The sequence below is a fragment of the Haemaphysalis longicornis genome, unplaced genomic scaffold (genome assembly GCF_048455015.1).
Source record: "Haemaphysalis longicornis isolate Haplotype H1 unplaced genomic scaffold, Haemaphysalis longicornis Haplotype H1 scaffold_1, whole genome shotgun sequence".
Lineage (NCBI taxonomy): Eukaryota > Metazoa > Arthropoda > Arachnida > Ixodida > Ixodidae > Haemaphysalis > Haemaphysalis longicornis.
The window spans coordinates 301032915-301051841 of record NW_027526203.1 but is presented as its reverse complement, the minus strand read 5'-3'; the positions used below and the strand labels follow the sequence as shown (position 1 = coordinate 301051841).

General features: G+C 43.6%; 1 protein-coding gene across 3 annotated transcripts in view; it reads left to right on the top strand.

Annotated features, from left to right (window-relative positions):
• Nucleotides 1–2054: 2054 nt before the first annotated feature.
• Nucleotides 2055–18927, top strand: part of LOC144149243 (tRNA methyltransferase 10 homolog B-like) — a 41030-nt gene continuing 24157 nt past the window's right edge. The window contains exons 1-6 of one of the 3 annotated variants that reach the window (XM_077680807.1): nucleotides 2055–2217; nucleotides 4930–5017; nucleotides 9138–9267; nucleotides 11641–11746; nucleotides 13505–13646; nucleotides 15900–16027. In XM_077680807.1, coding sequence (XP_077536933.1) covers nucleotides 11645–11746; nucleotides 13505–13646; nucleotides 15900–16027 — 372 coding nt within the window. In that variant the 5' untranslated portion in view covers nucleotides 2055–2217; nucleotides 4930–5017; nucleotides 9138–9267; nucleotides 11641–11644. Of the gene's footprint in view, nucleotides 2218–4085; nucleotides 4105–4929; nucleotides 5018–9137; nucleotides 9268–11637; nucleotides 11747–13504; nucleotides 13647–15899; nucleotides 16028–18927 lie in introns of those variants that run through there. The other 2 variants (XM_077680791.1, XM_077680800.1) reach the window with 2 other exon arrangements.

Here is an 18927-nt window from a genome sequence, read left to right as displayed (position 1 = left end):
AAGCAGCGACCGTCAGAAGCGTGAAATCTGGTTTGCGATTCCGAAATTAGTGGTCGGGTGAACTAAGAGGCCGCTCGCTTTCCTTGTTTGCTCTCACTTTACTTAATTATATGCTCTTTGCAGCATACATTCCCAGTTCGCACTTAATAGCCTAGAATAAGAAGGGTCAGCAACGGCCGAGTTCCATGCAGCCGACACGGCGGAGGGCTGGACGGCAAATTGGGGGGGGGGGGGGGGGGGGGGGGGGGGGGGGGAGGAGGAGAGGGCTTTGAATGCAAAGTGAAAAAATTCAGTGAATTTCTAATAATATTTGACAATAATCTGATCTGGCGAAGTGTGAATAATGGGGGGGGGGGGGGGGGGAATTCAACTGGAGAACGCCAATTCTAATTTTCTCGCTGTCTAACTCCATTTGAAGTCAAAACTGTCGTGTCGGCGTTCAGATTTGACGACCCCTGCACTAGAAAACCAACACAGTCAGTGATGATCGTATGTAAATATTCGGGGCCCCGCGCCGTGTATGCGGCTGTGTTATGTTATGCTGTGCGTGTGATTTGGTGCGTGTTTGCGTCCTTTAATAGCGCTTAATTTGTTTATTTAATTGGCGCTATTGCCCCACCTGCTCGCTAGTATACATGTACCCTGCCGTTCGTAAATCGTGCGGCGTAAAACGTTACGCAAAAATCATTTAGTTTGCGAAAATACGAAACAAAATTTCCACTCGTTTCAAAGGCGGTGCCAGGCCAGCAGTGTCGGCTGAGTCGGCTGCGCAATTCTTGCGTTCGCTTGCACGCTCCCGATGAAGCAACCTTTTGCAGTTACCTCAGGATGTAAGATGAGCAGCGGTCCGTGTTTATGCTACTAATGAACTTTCCTTTGTCGACCGCACGCAAGAAGAAAAAAACTGTAGCTGTCGTCAAACAGTTAAACCACCCGACCTACGATAGTGTCCCACGCCGCGACCACCGCGACCGCTCGCTCAAAAGAAAGCCGACAAATCGGCTTCTTTTAGCGGATATTATTTTGTTTAGCCTCTGCAGCTACTTTAAGGGCTATTTCATACAGTATGCAGACATTTAAACTCGCCGCAAAGCGCCACAACCAACTTTCACTCTGGCTTGTAATTGAAAACACATGGAGGGCGGCGAGGGTCGTCTGCTTTTGTACTACCCAGAGGCGTCGGCCGCTAGGGGCGCTGCATGTCGCCAAAACTCCAGCGCAGGAGGCCTATGGAGGAAAGAACACTTCTCTTTCCTCCATGCGCTCGGGCCTTCGATCGTTGTCTTCGCTGCGATAATATTATAGTGCTTATATTCCAGGCACTATAATAATATAGTGCCTAGAATATAGTGATAATAAGGGCCTCTACGCGGCCTTCTTTGTCCATGCTCCATTTTCGCCCAGAATTTCTCTTTTTTTGCTGAAAATTTTTGCGTTCCCTTCCCAAATATTATTTTCTCACTTCCATTTCCGTCTTTTCTGTTTCTTACCCATCTTTCAGCATGAGATGGCCGATCATGGTCTGTCATGGCCAATCCCCGTGAGTAGGTGCGCGCCACCTTTTTTGTGTCCATGGTGCGCCACATTGAAATTCTTGGTTTCTTTTATTTGCCAGTCCTGAGCAGTCCTGAACGATTTCTGGACAGTCCTGATTGATTGATTGTAGGGTTTAACGCGCCGACGCAACGCAGGCGATGAGGCGCGCCGTAGTGGAGGGCTCCGGATTAATTTTGACCACCTGGGGATCTTTATTCTGGACAGTCCTGCTGCCTTGGGTCAGCTGTGAGCAGTACAAAACGGCAAATAAAAGAGACCTAATGCGTCCATGGCACCAACGGACCAACCTTTCCCAGATCCTCCCCCCTCTTTTCTAAATTCATAGCTCTAAATCCTGCAAGGGCGCATCGTCGATATGAAGTCTAATTTTACTATTTCGATGCTGCTATTGAGGCCCGTAATTTCTCATAATTGGTGCAAATTGGATAAAAATTATTCCGAAACAAGAACAAGAAATAGTGCTAGAGGATATCAAGACAATCCAATCCAATATTAAACAAACAAAAAGCACGCATTCAAGGCGTGCGTGGTACAAAAACGTGGTGCAAAGCAAGTTGAGCGTTTCTTGTTGACGCTTGAAATGGTTAATGGTGAAGCTATAGTGACGTTGTGAACAAATATGAAGCTGCCGTCAAAGAGGGTCTTCGATTGAATGGTTGCGTAAGTGTGTGTACTACCTATGATTGAAAAAATGACAGATTTTGTGTCCACTTAAAAGTGCGTTTGTACTGGCGACACAGCTTTGGATAGTATTTTACGGACTAGCGAATAATTTGAGGCTGATGAGAGCTCTAAATAGTGTTGCTGCAGATTAATGAATAATTTGGTGCTGGTGAGACCGCAATATTTGTAGCAGAAGCTGCTTCTAGCAGTAACCAACACGCCCCCAAAGTTTTGTGCCTGCATGCGTGCGATGGGTATCACCCGAGCACACAGGTTTCTGTGCAGGAATCAACTACTCGGCCAAAACTCCTTTGTGAATAACAATTAAATTTCGGGGTTTGTGAAATCGAGGAGGCGGAAGAATATATTACATTTTTCGTATAATTGGTTTCAAATGAAACGAAAATCAGCAACAATACAGGCCGTTGCCAGATGAACTTGAAGCTAACGGAGTTGCAAAAAAGAAAAATAATTTGGTGAGCCGCTTATCTATTCATAGCCGGAGGGGGAGAGGGGGATCGACCTGGCGAAGGCCAATCTATCGATACCTAGCGTCCCTAGCTTTGAAAGGTCACTCGGTGCCTAGGAGGCATAAACGTGCTCTGCGTCTTATGCCACGAAAGCGATAAGCTTATTTGCACCAAAACTTAGCACATGCTAGCGTCTGAAATGTTTGCCATGGATGCTACAAATGCCAGCTTAGTTGGCTGCTTACTCAGTGAGAGGATTCATTTTCACATTATATATAACACTTTATGGCTCGTTCGGTGAAGGGCAACTGTCCCTTGTTAGTGAAAAGTTGTCATCATGTGGCTAGGACCTGCAAGCAGTTGCTACGGTACTTTATACCCCTGTCACACGAGCATGTTCAATCGTGATTGAGTCGATCTGGATTGAGCTCAATCCGTATTGGGCGGTGCTACGCGACAGTTTCAGTCGCGATTGAGCCTGATCCCACTCGAACTCAGTTGTGGTTCCCCAAGCGCGATTGAGGTTTCCAAGCGTGATTGGACGAAAGCAGGGATACTGTCGTTTCCACTGAGCAAGGGTGCATAAGGTGACAATTTCAGCGCCACAAATTGTATCAAATAACTTGACTCAAATAAACATGCAGTAACATTTGTATAGTTATGTATACCTACGACCATGCAAAGTTACCAAGCGCCGGCTGCGAAATGCATTTTCGGCACTATATGGCATATGTGAGTGCAACTGGTGCAACTTCTTAATCGGGGTTGAAATGGGCTGTGCAGCAGCGCTGATGCATCGAGCGTGGTCGAAAAGTCAATCGCACTTCTCTCCAATCCTGATTGAAAGTGGCTGTGGGACAGGAGTATTCTTTTATGTTTATATTTGGGTTGCCTTTATGTTGTTGTCTTTTAAAGCTGTAGGATAAACTTTCTGAACCTTCAAAATTTTCATGGCACCATGTTGAAGAGAGCAAAGTGTCTATTCATTTTTTAAACTGGCATTGGAAAGACACATGTAAACCTTCTAACTTGTGGAATAAGCCCATTGATGCATATTATGCTTCACTTTTAGATATGAAGCCTGAGCAGACCCCACAAGAGATCTATAACAGAATATAAAAGCCCAGATTGCCATAATAGTACTTGGTATCAAGTTAATGTGTTCATAGTTCTCTTAAGATTGACTGTAATAATTCACACAGGTCACACAGAGAGCAAACAAAAGTAGCGCTAACTCACAATTGTGTTTATTCAGCAGGAAAAATTATACTATTTATCAAGCGCTCTTGAATCACCTACTCTGTATTTCTGTTGTAGTCTGTCCGTCTTCTACTTCATTAGTAGTAGGCCAGTTTACGACTGTGCACCCATGAATATCGTTGCCCTCCTCGTCCTCACTAAAAAGACAAAAAGTGTAAGTTTGATAGGTTTTGTGTTTAAATCAGTCTCTCCCCTAATTTGTTGTCAACAATTCCCCCCCCCCCCTCCTTGCTGCTGCCAGTTTTGTTTTTGGGGAACGGTTGCAACACTTTATGGTCACTTAAATGGGTGGCATGGGCTGTTTATAAATAGCAAAAAAAAGGGCAATATTCCTCAAGGATATCAAAATAGCATAACTGCAGTAGCAGTCGCATCTCTTCTGGTACCGAAGTACGGGAAAGACTTAAGTCTAACTGTTAAAAAAATTATTTCAAAATGTAAAATCTTGCTTATTTTCAGGTGCATGCCTAATGAAAAGATGGGAGCTGACTGCATTAAAAAGAAGCTGCCTTGTCTTTCCTTGCACTTCTTTGATGCAAAGTAGGTCCAAAGCAGTAACATACGTGGGCGGACCTTTTTTCTCTTGTGTTACCTAATGCTGGCACTTTTTTGTACTACTTTGCCACATCCCATCGAGTCAAACCTGTACGTCGTTTCAGCAAATGTTTTATGCACTTCATTGGTCCAAGTTAATCTGTAGCCTTCCTTACAGTGTGTGCCCCATAGTCGAGGTGTAACTTTGGCACATAAAGCTTCAATCTGAATTTGAATCTTCTGACAAGCAACTGCCATTAATCAGCTGCCATTAAGCAACTGCCATTATCCGAATTCATCCCACACAGCTTATGTGTGTGGATAAGAGAATGAGGTCGCACATATTCAATGCATGAGTGAGCCCCTGTTCAGTTAGTGCCATAACTGTGGTTGGTTTTGTTTTCAATAGTTGTTTTTATTTGTCTGATAGTTGCTATTTTTACAGGAAATGAAAGCAACATGTGAACCAGAACTTTTCTGCTCAAGTTTTCTTAGCCAAACAAGCACTTCTAAGAACTTGTGATTACCAAACGGTAAGTACCACATAGAGGAACAAAGAGACTTGGGCAGCGAAAGGCAGCGACAAGTTTCATGTTTGTAAACATGTATGAGGTTCTGAGCACGCAGTAAGCAGGCCTGCCTAAGAGTGCTTTCCCTTAAAATGTCTTTTTTTTTTTTTCTGGGGATATTGGCCGGAAGCAATATGAATTGCACCTGGGATGAACATCATTTGCTACTGCAGTTATTCGGCAGTTGGGATCACTTTCGTCAACAGTTAGCAACAAGACTAGGGAGAGCATGGTCTGCTACTGCCTGGCACACATGTGCACTTGGGGTTTTGCTACTCGTAATTTTTTTTTTTCTGCTTAATTTTTGTGAATGTGCACTCTTAAAAAAGTGAACTCTTCTGTAGCTATTTGTCATCCCATGTAATCATATTATTTAAGTATCATGGTTATTTTAGAAAATAATGTTTTTGCAAGCACATGGGGAGCAGGAGAGGAATCAGAAATTTAACTTCTTTGAATCTGCAGATGAAAGTGGCGGATGCAATGTTTAGCTACCTGCTCAGTAGCCGTGAAGGATCTTTTGTGGCCGAGTTTTGCTTGATGAGGCCCGGTGTGATGGAATCCACACACCAATGGCAGATGATTCCGTGGTAGCTTGTAACAGTTAAAAATGTTTTCGAGCGTAAAGAACTTCAGTGCAGATCTTGGCATCAATGGCTTCTTGCTGATTTCCACAACTGTGATGACATATCGACCTTGTAGGTAGTTACTCAGCCATTTGACCATGTGTCCTTGCAGCCCTATGCATGTTATCTCTCTTTGAATAGCGCAATGAGTGACTGCCAAATGCTGCCTTGACGTTAGAAAAGAGAGCTGGGAGATAAGACAGGTGTGTCCAGTCAACATCTTTAATTTTGACGAAAAATTTATATGTGGCCCTTTGTGCGAAGGAAAAAAAACATATCTGAAGTTAGTTTTCTGAAAAAAAATTTTGCCTACCTGAAAAAAATTCCCAAAGCCGGCTTGGGTGGCAGGTCCGTTGGACAAATCGCGCGAAATGGGAAACTTTTGCAACTGTAAAACACAAACTAGTGCAGCTATTTCTGCGGGTTTTTTTCTGCAGAGGCTTTGCATACTGTCAAACAAGTTCGCAATTTTATTTTTAATTTTCAAGTGAAATTTTTTTTTAATAAGGAATTACAAACCCTGGCCTTTTTTCAAAAATTGCCAAAATGTTGGGTCCTGTTTTTCTGCATCTGGACAAGATAGGGAGTTCAATTTTCAAAGTATTATTCCCCCATTCTTTTCCATTCTTCATGCAAATTTTAGTTTATGTGGGAAAAGTAGTTCATTACAAAAAATGAACCACTTTTCCTGCATAAACTTGCTGGATATTCCGCACTTTCCGGACCTGAACTCGGCGGGGAGTCCAAATTAACCGAATTGCGGCCATATCTGATCTGACCAAATTAATGAGTTTTCAGCCATACAACGCAGAATTTGGACGGGACCAGACGGCAGTCTGAACCGCCTGAAATTATGAAGTAACGAGGAGCGGGGGTGGGGGGGGGGGGTGATTTCAGATAAGATTGAACAAAGTGTGGCTGTTAGACCTCTTCAATTTGCTTGAAAATTTTTAAATTATTCCATGGTTATTGGCATGCTAAGATTCACGAATATTTCCCCTAGGAAAAATTTTGTCTTGCTTTAAAAAAAAAATTTAGAACGCGACAAGGTGGACCCCCACCACTACCTGCCTGTGCGCCTCGGACAAATTTTGCGACGTCAGACTACGAAAATATTCATAACGGGCAATTTGTAAATTGTAGGCTCAATTTACGCCTCGTGCACACTTCTCCGAAAAGTTTTGTTGCTGGAAAAAATAAGAAAATTTTGCAATAAAACATCAAATTTGTCTAAGAGCCTAACTTTTAAAAATTTTTGAGCCTAAATTGTACAAAAAGTGCTTAAGTCACAACCTACAAATTTTACTCAGTTGTGCTGCTCACCATTATGAACAAACACACTGAATGTTATAATTGTATAAAACTCGGATAAGATGCAACGTGCGCGCAAGTTTGAAGAAAAGTTTGAAAAACACGAAGTTCAGATGCTATTATATAAAAAGAAAACACAGCTTCGATTCGTCTGAAATGTTCCACAGATGTAGGCCTTTACATGCTCTTTCATTATCGTCAAAAACATGTTGCATCATTTTGTTTCTGGAGTGCGTACAGTGAGGGACAGGAGCCCTGTTCGCCCGGCTCTCCACACCGTACTGTAGTATTACGACTTCCCTCAGATTTGTATATATTATATATGTTTTGTATAAAATGCAAATGATCCCTCCACAGATACAATGACTGAAAACGAAACAAAAAAACTTGAAATGTCTACTTTGGCACCATATCAACCAATCTGCGCCCAATTAAAAGTGTACAGATTGGGTAAAAGACAACAAAACCAGATGTTCAGCACCAGATTTAAAATACAGACGCTCTTTTAATTTTTGTGAAACTTTCCCAAGGTGTTTACCACCAATCTGCGCCCAATTAAAAGTGTACAGATTGGGTAATAGATGACAAAACCAGACGTTCAGTGCCAGATTTAAAAAAAAAAAGATGCTCTTTCAATTTTTGTGAAACTTTCCCAAGGTGTTTACCGCTAACTTTACTTTGGTTGAAAGTAAAAACACCTTCATCATATTGAAAATACTAGCAAAAATACAGCGCCCCTTTACTACAAAGGCGGCACCACTGGAACGTACTCTGCTAATCTGTACAGTAATGGAACGGTATTCTTCAGGTTTTGTTCTTAGAGCTTCCTCTGGATTTCTTAAAGCACCAGTACTCTTCCTTTTGATATGGTATTTTGTCTTTCCGAGCTGATTCATGTTGCCAACACACTGTGTCCGTGCATACCGCTGTCCTAAATGCTAGGTTTATATTGAATATGTGCAAATTCTAAGGACGCAGATATCAGTGTTTCCTGTCTGAACACCCGCGAGGAGCATGGCTGACAAGGATCCATGCTTCCGCTGCACACACTTTAGTACCGATATAATGCAATATATTTCTTATAAAAAGTAAATTCAACGGTCAACAAATTAGGAAAGTTTCACAAAAAGTGAGGGTGCTTTTTTAAATCTGTGGCACAACCTAAGAGTTTTGTCGTCTTTTACTTAATCTGTGCACTTTAAATTGGGTGGAAATTGTTTTTTGTGGTTCCAACATGGACTATAAAGATGGCATTTCTCTGTTCCATTTTTTCTTCTATTCGTGGAGGGATCATTTGCCTTTTATACAAAACATATATGATTTATACAAAACTGGGGGAAGTCGCTATCACTACAGTTCGTCGTGGAGAGCCGCCGTCGAGAGCAGTTCGTCGTATGCATTCCGGGAACAAAATAAGGAAACATTTTTTTTATAGTGAGATAACATCTAAGGGCCTACATCTAGCTAGAATTTCAGAAAAATCGATGTTTTTTTATATTAGCATCTGAACTTTGTGATTTTCAGCTTTTTCTTTAAACTTACACACCAGTCGCATCTTAACCGTACGGTATACAATTATAATACATATTCCATTTGTTTGTTTAGAAATGTAGAAACTGTGCCTTCCAGTCCGTCTGTGCCTTCCAATGATGCTCAACCAAGTAGCCCAACACCAAGCGTTACAGGGAGCGTGGAGAGCTTTGAGACCCAGGTTTGGTGAAGCCAGATACATGGTGCCCTTAGTGCAAAGCAAGAGAAGTAGATTGAAGCTTTGCAACGCTGAGTATGTGAGCTCTTGAGTGGGTCATCCATCAGTGTCGCACTCATGTGCAAGTAGAAGTGTGCAGACAGTTCTGAAGTTGCAGCTTTGCAGATTGGAGGGGTGATTTTAGTGCTAAATTCTTCCACAACGCTCACTTTGGAAGTGACCTTCTGAAGAGCCTTTGGTGAGAACAGGGGAAGTGGGCTAGCCAAGGCCCTCATACTGCAAAATATTTGCCATATATGTGAGAGTGGCTTGCATGGACCTGTCTGAGAGCAAAACTGGCTGCAGGGCTATTTAGTGAGGTTGTCATTGTGCTTTTCCACATATTTCTGTGCACATCTAGCAGTTCAAATAATGTCCGGGGGGGATATTTTTTATGCAGGCCACTCTGCTCTCCTGTGAAGCAGCTCGTACTGGGAGTTGATCATTCACAGCGATTTGAGAAGCAAGCAACCTTTTTTTCTGGACAAGCACCCGCATTCGAAATAGCATCACTGAACATCCCATGTGGGGTAAGAGCAGCATTGCTGTCTTCCAACTTCTCTGAATTAGTGCTGTGCTCTTTTAGTTTTTGGGGACCTTTGCCAACACCCTTGGGGACTGTACGGTTATGTGTCGGCAGGTGGTCACTACCAAAGCTTTCAGCATCAGCAAACCATAGCATGGGTGACAGCAGGGAGGCAAATGTCACCGTTGCATTCAAAGTGCTTGACTTTCTACTATGGATGAGTGTTGAGATGTTGAGCCTGAGTTGAGATCTATAATAATCTGGCAAGACTAGCAACATTTAAAAGGCGGCCTCCCCGAGATGTGCTCCTATTGCTGCCCCAAGTTGGGTGATATGCATTGAAATTGCCCGTAAGCACATGCAGTGGCAGCAGGTTGACCAAAGCATAGTGCAGAGGCTTACTGTCAAAGCTTGCTCGAGGAGGTATCTAGGTGATGATCACTTTCATTGCATTATGTTTTACTGTAGCCACAATGTAGTCAGTGAGTGGGGGGGCACACCGTGGACAACAAATGTCACGTCATTGTGAATTGCAAGCGAGACTGTGCTCTGGCCCGTGCCTGTCACAGATTCAAAAAGCGAATAACCAGAAACTCGAACCTTGGAGTGCAGGTTTCATTTTGACTTGGCAATTAGTGGGAACTGTTGTTTGCTGACAAATTGTCGGAGATCAGATAAACGTGAGCGCCATACACTGGCATTTCGTTGGAGTATAGTTGCCTGGTTGTGGGTATTCGGTAGGTGCATTGCCACACCAGCGCTCAACGCCAGTGCTGTAAGAGGGGAACAGTGGCATAGAGTAGGGTTAAAATGGCTTGGACCACTGGAGACATAAAGGAGCTATGAAAAACTGTGTGACATCATGGGGCGCGTGCCATGAGGAGCTTGAAGTCTGGGTAGGGGGCCTTGCTGTCGGTTTGCTTGTGCTTGATGAGAACCCTTCCATACGGCCTGCTATGGGGCTTGCGGCTGCGAAGCAGGATCAGAACCATAGAGAGAAGCCATGTTAACCTTAGGAAGAAGTGCATCTACATTCAGTGCTTGAATGTTCATAAATGGTTTCAAAAATCTGGGCGATACTAGGGGAAAAAAATATCTGTTATGTAATGTGACAGGAGTGTTTAAAAAATTGGCGCAGCTTGCACTAGTGGTTCAAGGTTGGAGAAACAGCAATGCTTGCAGCCCCCCTCTCTTCGTTAGAGACCTGACTGTTTCCCCTCACAGGGATCTCCAAACTTGCCGCTGAAAGTTCTCCATGACTGGGAGGCCAGGATCGTTTTGTTTGCAGGCTTTCACACTCTCCCGAATTGGACCGCATTAGCATGCGCTAGAGCACGGAGCAACCTGCTTCATGAACTTGGCTTGTGTAGTGCGAACTCGGCGTCTGTGCTTTCCACTTTAGGCGCAAACTCGCGTGAACTGGCGAGGAGAGCAGCACGTGAGGGATCACGCCACGAATGCAATTGTATAGAAGCCGGTTTTGTAACGGGAGGTATCTAGGTTAGATTCGGACCACGGGAAGCATTTGTTCCCTTGGTTCGTCTCTTTTTGTTTCATGCGGCTGTGGTCTTTTAATTATTTTTGTTGCACTTAATTTGGGGTGTTAGGTTATCGTTTTTTCCGTTCTTTTATTGTTTATTTCCAACCTCTTAAACCCATGTGTGCATTTGCCTTCCTGTCTCGTAATGAGGCGGCCTAGGAGATGGAATGGTTTTTGCACGCTGTAGGTGCCTAAATTCGTTGTTAGGTTAATTTATTTTTCTTTGCTTCAAGATTAATCCATTTGTCTCTAATACTTGCGAAAATTCATATCTGAACTTTTTTTCCTTGTATGTGTTGTGAACTGCGGGCAACACAGCCTTTCTTCCTTTCCAATTGGCTGCACATGTCACTGTTTTCCGCCGCTGCTAACCTGTACCCCTCGGGCCTTTCGGGTGTCCCAGTAATTAGGTTCCCAGTTTCACAGCATTCCTGGGTTGGATTCCCGGTACCTCCCTAATCACATTTCTTTCTTGAAGCGCGCACTCCCCACACCTGCTCGTAGGCTCCTTGCCTCCTTGCCACTTTCCCGCACACTTCTTGGCCTAGCATTTCCCCCCCTCCACTTCGCTGATGACGATAGTTTTCTGGCAACGCTTCACGGCAGAACTAAAAGCTTAAACATCTCCGCTGTTAAAAACACTGAAGGGAGCAAGAACTAACTAAGGCACCAAGGCCATTGTAAGGATTTATAGCCGCAAGAAAGGCTGCTTTCAGCACTGTATCAGCATTTTCATTATAAGAGCATATTATTGGCGCTTACCTCAAAGTTCTGCCTAAAGGCATTGTCTTTTCATTTACATCTCAATTAGCATTATGTTCTTATTTGTTACAGCAGAGCAATGGACATCTCAGCTCAGCCTCAAGACAAGCTGTCTTTGGCAACTGGTTGTAGTGCAGCGCAGAGCCAGAATGAAGCCACTCCCGAATTGCCAGTGTTATCGGTAAGCCACTGTTACTGCACCTTGTGAAAAAAAATATTGAGAACTGCCTTCAGCTCAGGTATTGGTTAAGAAGGGGAGAGGCATAGGAGAGGTGAGTGAGCCCAGATCCCTGTTGGCCAACTGAAAATCATGGAGCGTTATCATCCCTGCATACCTGTCCCCCGGTCGCACCTTGCTCCTCTTCACCCAACATCCTTGTCCATCTCAGGGGTGCTAGCCGCTGTCTATGTTGGGCCAGGGATGAATGGTGTTGCCCTGGCAGGGGACACTTGGCTGATGCTTCCTGTGCTGTACAAATTTGTTTTGTGATTAAGGTTTAGCACGAGTGGTAGTGTCTGCATGGCCGTCGCTGTGGGTACACAGTGCCAGTGCAAACTAGAAAATGACACTGTTTAGCTTGGTACAAAACTTGGAGACAAGCAAAATTTTTGAGACAAAAGCGTGCAGAAAAGCATACAGAAAGTCATAGTGCAAGTTGGGGAGCACACGCTGAGAAAGAGAAGCAGCAGTGCTGTAGGAGGGTTCTGAGAAAGGGTGATGGACCATAGAGCATTCCAGAATGTGGCCTTGTATACGTCGCCGCGTGAGCTCAGAGCTTCATTCCACACAGCAGTGTGGGACGATGCACCAGGTCCTAGTCGCAGGCGGGAAGACTGAGAAAGTGCACCGCTGCTGTAGAGGCTGGAGCAGCCCAAAATGCTGCTTTTTTCGTAACCGCTGTTGGGAGGAAATGGCTGTGGATGAAGCCGTGGCAGCAGCCCGACGAGAGCAACATGAAAGCTCTAAAGCAGATCAAAAGTTTTCACCTTCGCATTCTTAGAAAGCTCTAAGCATCCCTCGTCATTTTTTATAGCAAACAGCTTTTCGTTGTTTTGCTAATTTTTCTTTCTTGAAGGCAATTCCCACAAACAGTGCAGGTCAAAGTTCACTTTGACTGGTAGGTGTTGAGTTGTAAACAGTTCATATGATGTCTAGGGTCAGTAAGCTGTGTAAGCTGAGCCTTATGTAAACTTTAGTTGTGATGCTGTTTGTATTCAAGTCCAATCCTGAATGAACTTGGTTGTCTGGCTTAAAGGCCAATGGCAGGGAAAATTTGGAGCTATTGAAAACCCTATGTTTGTATAGTTTCACTAAAAATACTGGAAGGTGCAAAATGTGACACCTGTGATATGTGCGTGCAAGTTACAAGAGACCACGTAACATAGGCGATTTTGAAACTGAAATTGAGAAAAGCGCCTTTACAGCCAGATGAAAGTGATGTTGCAGCTGATGAGAGGGAGCGCCCATATGCTGGGCTGCTAAGGTGAAAGCAAACATACAAGACAACCCTGGGAGAAGTGCACCATGCAGAGCTTGACCGGTTCTCCGTCTGCCTGGCTGGCCAGCGAACTGGGCAGGCAGGAATGTCACTTCCACTTCATCGCTGTTTGCACACCGGGCCAGCAGGGGCAGTGTTGTTTGCTACGGAGCCATTTTATACGATTAATGTTAAACTGATAAAAAAGCATTTTTATAAGGCTACCAGCCATAACCCAGTTGCTTTAATAGTACCTAAAGCTCGTTCAAAACAAACTTGGCTGAAGTAAACTCACTGCAGTTGACCTGTAAAGTTGTTAGCTAAACGATTGAACTTAATTAAGCGTTGGCCTTTTTTTTCTATTTGTATCCTTTCATGCTATCGTCGCTGGGCTGCAGAGTAATTAGTATTTGCCTTCAAAGGGTGCATCTGTTTGCAGTTTTTATTTCCCCTTCTTTTAGAAAAATGCAGCTAGAAAGCTTGCCCGATACGAAAGGGTGGTTGCTGCTCGGCGAGCAAAGCGCCGGGAGAAGAAGTTGGCCCGCAAAAGCAGATTGGCTGTAGCAAAACAGATCGGAGAATCTTGTGTGCAGTCAATTTCTGGTAAGTAATATCTTGTCCCATACGGATTGCAACATTTACTCCACCAGAGGCTTCATTCAACATAAGCCTGCTAGCCATTTGTCAGTTTCATGTACATGTTATGCTTTGCTTTTTTTTTTAATTCGAAAGTTTGCCCTGCAGCATAAATGTGATACTTTCGATAGACACATTTTATAAGATGGTATAGAATGCACTGTGTCTGCTTTTGGCGAACAATGGCCAAAATGTGCATAGTGATATTCTTGATAGGATAGGACTCTTTTAGGTACCAAGGGTATTGGAGTGTGTAGTTGCAAACACTTTGTGGGTCTAGTATAGAATTTAGTTTTGGTTTTGACTTGTTTTTCTGTTCTTATTTTCTTACAGTTGCATATTTGGGTCTGTTTGTTTTCATGCTTTTGGCTGTTAAGTTTTGTAACTAAATGAGTATGGATTTTGCAGTCCAATGTTCTGGTGTCCATCCTGTCGTGCCAGGCAAGAGGCCAGGCACTAGTGTGACAGAGCCATGGCAATGGGCAGGCTCTTTGGGACAAGACGTATAAACACAGAAAAAGGAAAAAGAAAGAACATCCCATAAAACGAGCGCCCTAGTCAAGTGCTGTAGCCCTTCTTATGTCTGCTCTTAGTCCCTTGGCCTTCTTACACCCCGCTTGTGTCAAGCCTTGTAGCCTTGCCATGGCTGTCTCCTGCTCAGCTGAGCTGTTAATTGGTCTTAAAGGGTTCACATGTTTCCTCTGGGCACTTGCAAGCTATGCAACCATATGACTTCTCCTTTCGGTAACGATGGGGCATGGAATGGGCCTGTGTGCCATCGCTCCTATTCCTGTCCCCCGTAGCTACCAAGACTGAAACTGATGGAAAGGAAGGCTGTTGCCAGTAATTACCTGCAAATTGCTGACCAGTCCGGAGCTGTGCTTCATGTTTGCCAAAGCAGAATGTGCTTTGGTAAACAAGCAAACTAAACACAGAGCAGAATTAACGGTTTGTGTCATGCTTGTTAAATCACGGATCATGTCTCATTTTTGAATGCATGCTCATAATTGCTATGTGTTTTCCAAATGTTCATAATGTAATGGAAGCAAACATACGTTGTTGCTAATGTAGAGCATTTAGCTTCATGTATAAAGATATGCGTAGCATTCACATGAATGAAATTTGGTATAATTGTGTAAACTTTCAGGTAAAAAGGGAAGAAAATAGACAACAGTGACCGTGCGAAGAGTGGTCTTTTTATTGCCTGGTATTGCTAACACTAGCACCCCCAAAAAATTGCCCGGGGAAAGTTTTCCACTTTAGCAATGTAAGAAAAGCTTTTGTCTCATCAATGAAGAAAGCAAAACGAGTCATGTGTGCATTATGCGCCGTTAACTTGTGTATTGCATTCAGCTGTTTTGTAGCTTATGCTGTCTTTCTGCTGTCGGGCATGTAGGTCAGTGCAACATCAGCCACTGCTGCCATTCTGATTTCTGACCATTCAGTTTGCAGCATTTAATTGGGCAAGTTTTTATTGCGTTACCTGAGCCTGAAGTTTCTTACGTCTGGTACTTTCCTGTTACTGTGTTCATCAACATTTCACAAGAAAATTGGAATATTTGATAGAAATGTCTTTCTCTGCAGACACACAGCCTTGTGTGTTGGCTTGTTTACTCATTTTGTTAACAAAATGAAATGAGATCCCACCTGCCATATTTTACGGTGGCTGCATTTTGTGCCAATTTGTATGCGAAAATACTGGCATAGATTGTCTGATTGTTGGAGTTCAACAACCCGGGGCGGATTGAACGAGCTCTGTGTGAATTTAATGAACTCATATCTGACATTAGGCAAGTTTCAACTGTGCTCATCTCCATATGATTTTAAGAAGAACTAACTCTGTCAGCTGTCTGTGGTGACAGGTGACTAGGGTCAAGATTTTTTATCTGTGAAGATTTCCCTGGTTAGACATAAACTTCTATACATATTCATTTCAGTGGTGTGCACACTTGGTATGAGCTGTGTGCCACCAAATCACATCAACTGTTTTTTTTTTTTTTTTTTGCTTTCTTCTTTTATTAATTTTAAGGAAAGATATGTGCGTGTTTTTAATGTCAAGGCAAGGGTTTCAGAGCCCTGGATTTTGCTTTGTTTGACCAGTAGTAAAGTGACTTTGTCCTTGAAGGGGAAATATGTTTATGAATCATGTTTGAAAGGACTTAAGTTCTCCTGTTCAGCAATAATGTGCAGGGAGAGTGATTTTTTGTTGCATAATTCCAGGTATGTACCAAAAGCCGAACAGGCGACTGCAGGAGGAGTCAGCCAACCATAATACTTCGGCGAGTTCTGAAAATGTGGCTCCATGTGTGTGCATTGACATGGGGCACACTGACTCCATGAGTGATAAGGTGGGTAGATGCCATGGGCTCGTATCTCTGCCAAAGCTGTGTACTTCTGTAGCTTGCCAAAAAGGTTCTGTAAAGAAGCAAAATAGAGATAAAGAGCGAGTTGGAACTTGGGGACTAATTAGCCCTTTCGGTGTCACTGACGTACTGGTACAGTTTTGCATTTCACCTCCGCAGTGTCACTGACAAACCGGTATGTTCTCCATTGTGGGTTCAAAAATTTGCGCCATAGCATAAAGCGGGCGCCCCTGGACTGTTCGTGCCATCTGTCGAATCTTTCTAGTAGCTTGTAATTTTCACTCGCTAGCTCTCTACGACAGTATATTAAAGAGTACGGAGCGACCGCACCCACCTTTCGTTGCTGGGGGGCTTGGTCGCTCCGTGCACTGTACTCTGTCAGGATGAGTGACCATGTGGCACGCGTGCGATTGCGGGTGCAAGGGTTGTTGTGCCATCCGCAAAGGGTTTCTAGGTTTCTTTTTTTTATTTTGCTCCCGCATGTGCTAGGGTGTGCCAGGTTAGCCCAGTGCGCCGTTGCCTCTCCAATAGACCGAAACATGACTCAATCGCAGCTTTTGCTCGCTCATTTCTATGCATTGGGCGGGCTGCTGAAAGTGCTCTCTCCGTGTGCGCGGTTACTTTCGGATGGCGGACCGCGTGGGGCCTTCAGCTGCGGACAGGAGCGATGGTTCTTCGATTCCGATCCGAATACGTGCCGAGCTCGGATTCACATTCCGAGTTTCTCATCTGGGGAGGGGGTGCGAGATCCACAGCGTCAGATTCTGATATTGAAACGGTGAGGTCGTCCTGGAAGCGTGCACGGCAAACTGAAAGTATCTGGAAGGAAGGCAATTTCTCACCCACGCTGTTTCCTTTAGACGTGTTGCGTTCTGGACGCTATCATAGTCAAATAAATCACTGTGTTCCTTCCCTCATATTTTGGGAACCAAGCCGACACTGGGGGTGCGTCACGGCCAGAAACACCCGACAGTGAAAGGGTCAAGGATAAACAGTTTGAAAAGTATCTTTGTTTTTACATAGAGAAAATGAAGTTATTCATTTTGCTGTGACCATTCCTCTGCAGTTTTAGTATGTTCCCAATTTGCTGACTGCCGATTAAAACTTGAAGACCGAAAACTTGACTCGAAGGTTTAATTAAGTTGTCTTTTAACTGCAGCTTCCCGACAGTTCAGCGTGTCTTTCTTGAACATTCAAGGCCTTGCCCAATACTTGCTATGCAAGAGGTTGCTCGTTCGATTCCTGGCCACAAAGGCTGTATTTTAGATGGAGGTGAAATATGAATGCCACCACGTGTGCAATATTTATTTATTCATTTGATACATACTGCGTACATACATTCATACGCGCACACACACTCGTACAGATGCCGTCAAAAGTAATTGAAACACGGTTTTGTAAATTTACAGGAATTTCTTCTTCCAGAAACTCCCTAGCTGCATTGGTGTGCGTTTAAAGGAGTCCTCCCCAATAGAAAAAGCTTCCTGTAACCTGTAAACCGGTAATAGCTGTCACAAAGCGAGTAAGACTACTATTTTGTGATATTCACCAATCCTTGTTCCAATTACTTATGATGGCACCTGTACATACATACATACATTAAATATTCCCAAATGACATGAAGGGATACACAGCACTTGGCTATAACATAATTTTTAGTAAAGCCCAGGTGTAGGTTTGGTGCATTAAAACCACATTAGCAGAGTTACTTGATTACTTATTGCTTCTGTTTGCTTTACTTATCCCGGCCGCAGCGGCCGCTTTTCTGATTGAGGCAAAAAGCGAAAACGCCTATGTGTTCGAGATTTTCGTGCGCGTTAAAGATCCCCAGGTGGTCAAAATTAATCCGGAGCCCTCCACTACGGCGTGCCTCATAACCTGTGTAGTTTCGGTGCGTTAAGCCCATAATCAATCAATCAATTTGGCCACTTGTTACTTCTATTTTGCTTTTCTGAGTACCTACCACCTCGTTGCGCTCCTAGATATACCCAAAGCGCCAACCCATCTCAGTGGCTTAGGCATTCAACTGCTCAGTCCGAGAATGGGAATTCCATTATGGTCGTGGCGGCCCTTTTTCTGATGGGGGTGAAAAACGAAAATGCTCATGTTTCGAAATTTCAGTGCACATTCATACAATCAAATGGAACTAGAGGCCCTACTACAGTTGCCGTCATGTTTCTTAATGGCGGCTTAGCCTGTCGGTAGCCACCAATCGTGCCAACAAGATTCTGCGATGTCATAGAGAATTCACAGGAAAGTGGCTGGGGAGTCTATTATCTTGATTACTATTTGTTTGAAGTTTGAGACAAAATTGGTATCATTGCTTTCGGGACAAAGCAGTCTTTTAAGAGAACCAGACTTGTATTTTGTCTCATGGCCCCTTTAATTTGCCGAGGGGCAGTGTTTTCCCTTTATATATATATATATATATATATATAGTGTGTGCATGGTCAGTATTTTTTTTTCTGTATGCTAATATTGTGCAGTGCTAGAAGAGGATATGCTGCTGTCTGCGTGTGTGTGTGTGTGTTTTTTTTTTTTTTTTTTTGATGTAGAGCTCATAGTGTGCTACCGTGCAACCTGCTTTGAATATCTTCACGCCAGCACCATCAGTCTGCTGTCACTAACTTGCAGGCGTGCCACACATACCTTTCTCATGCCTACATGCACAGCTGCATGAACATGAAATCACTAACATCAAGTTCAAGTGCTAAATTCTATTGTACCATTGTGAGACATAGTAGGGCAGTGTCAAGAAGCAGCGGTAAACAATTTTGCATTCGCTGTGCAAACATCAGGACCTCTTTCATATTGTGCTCATCTGCTTTGTTAATTGTCTTGGCATTACCTGATTATTACCTGTTCAATGCGGGACATCGTTTATC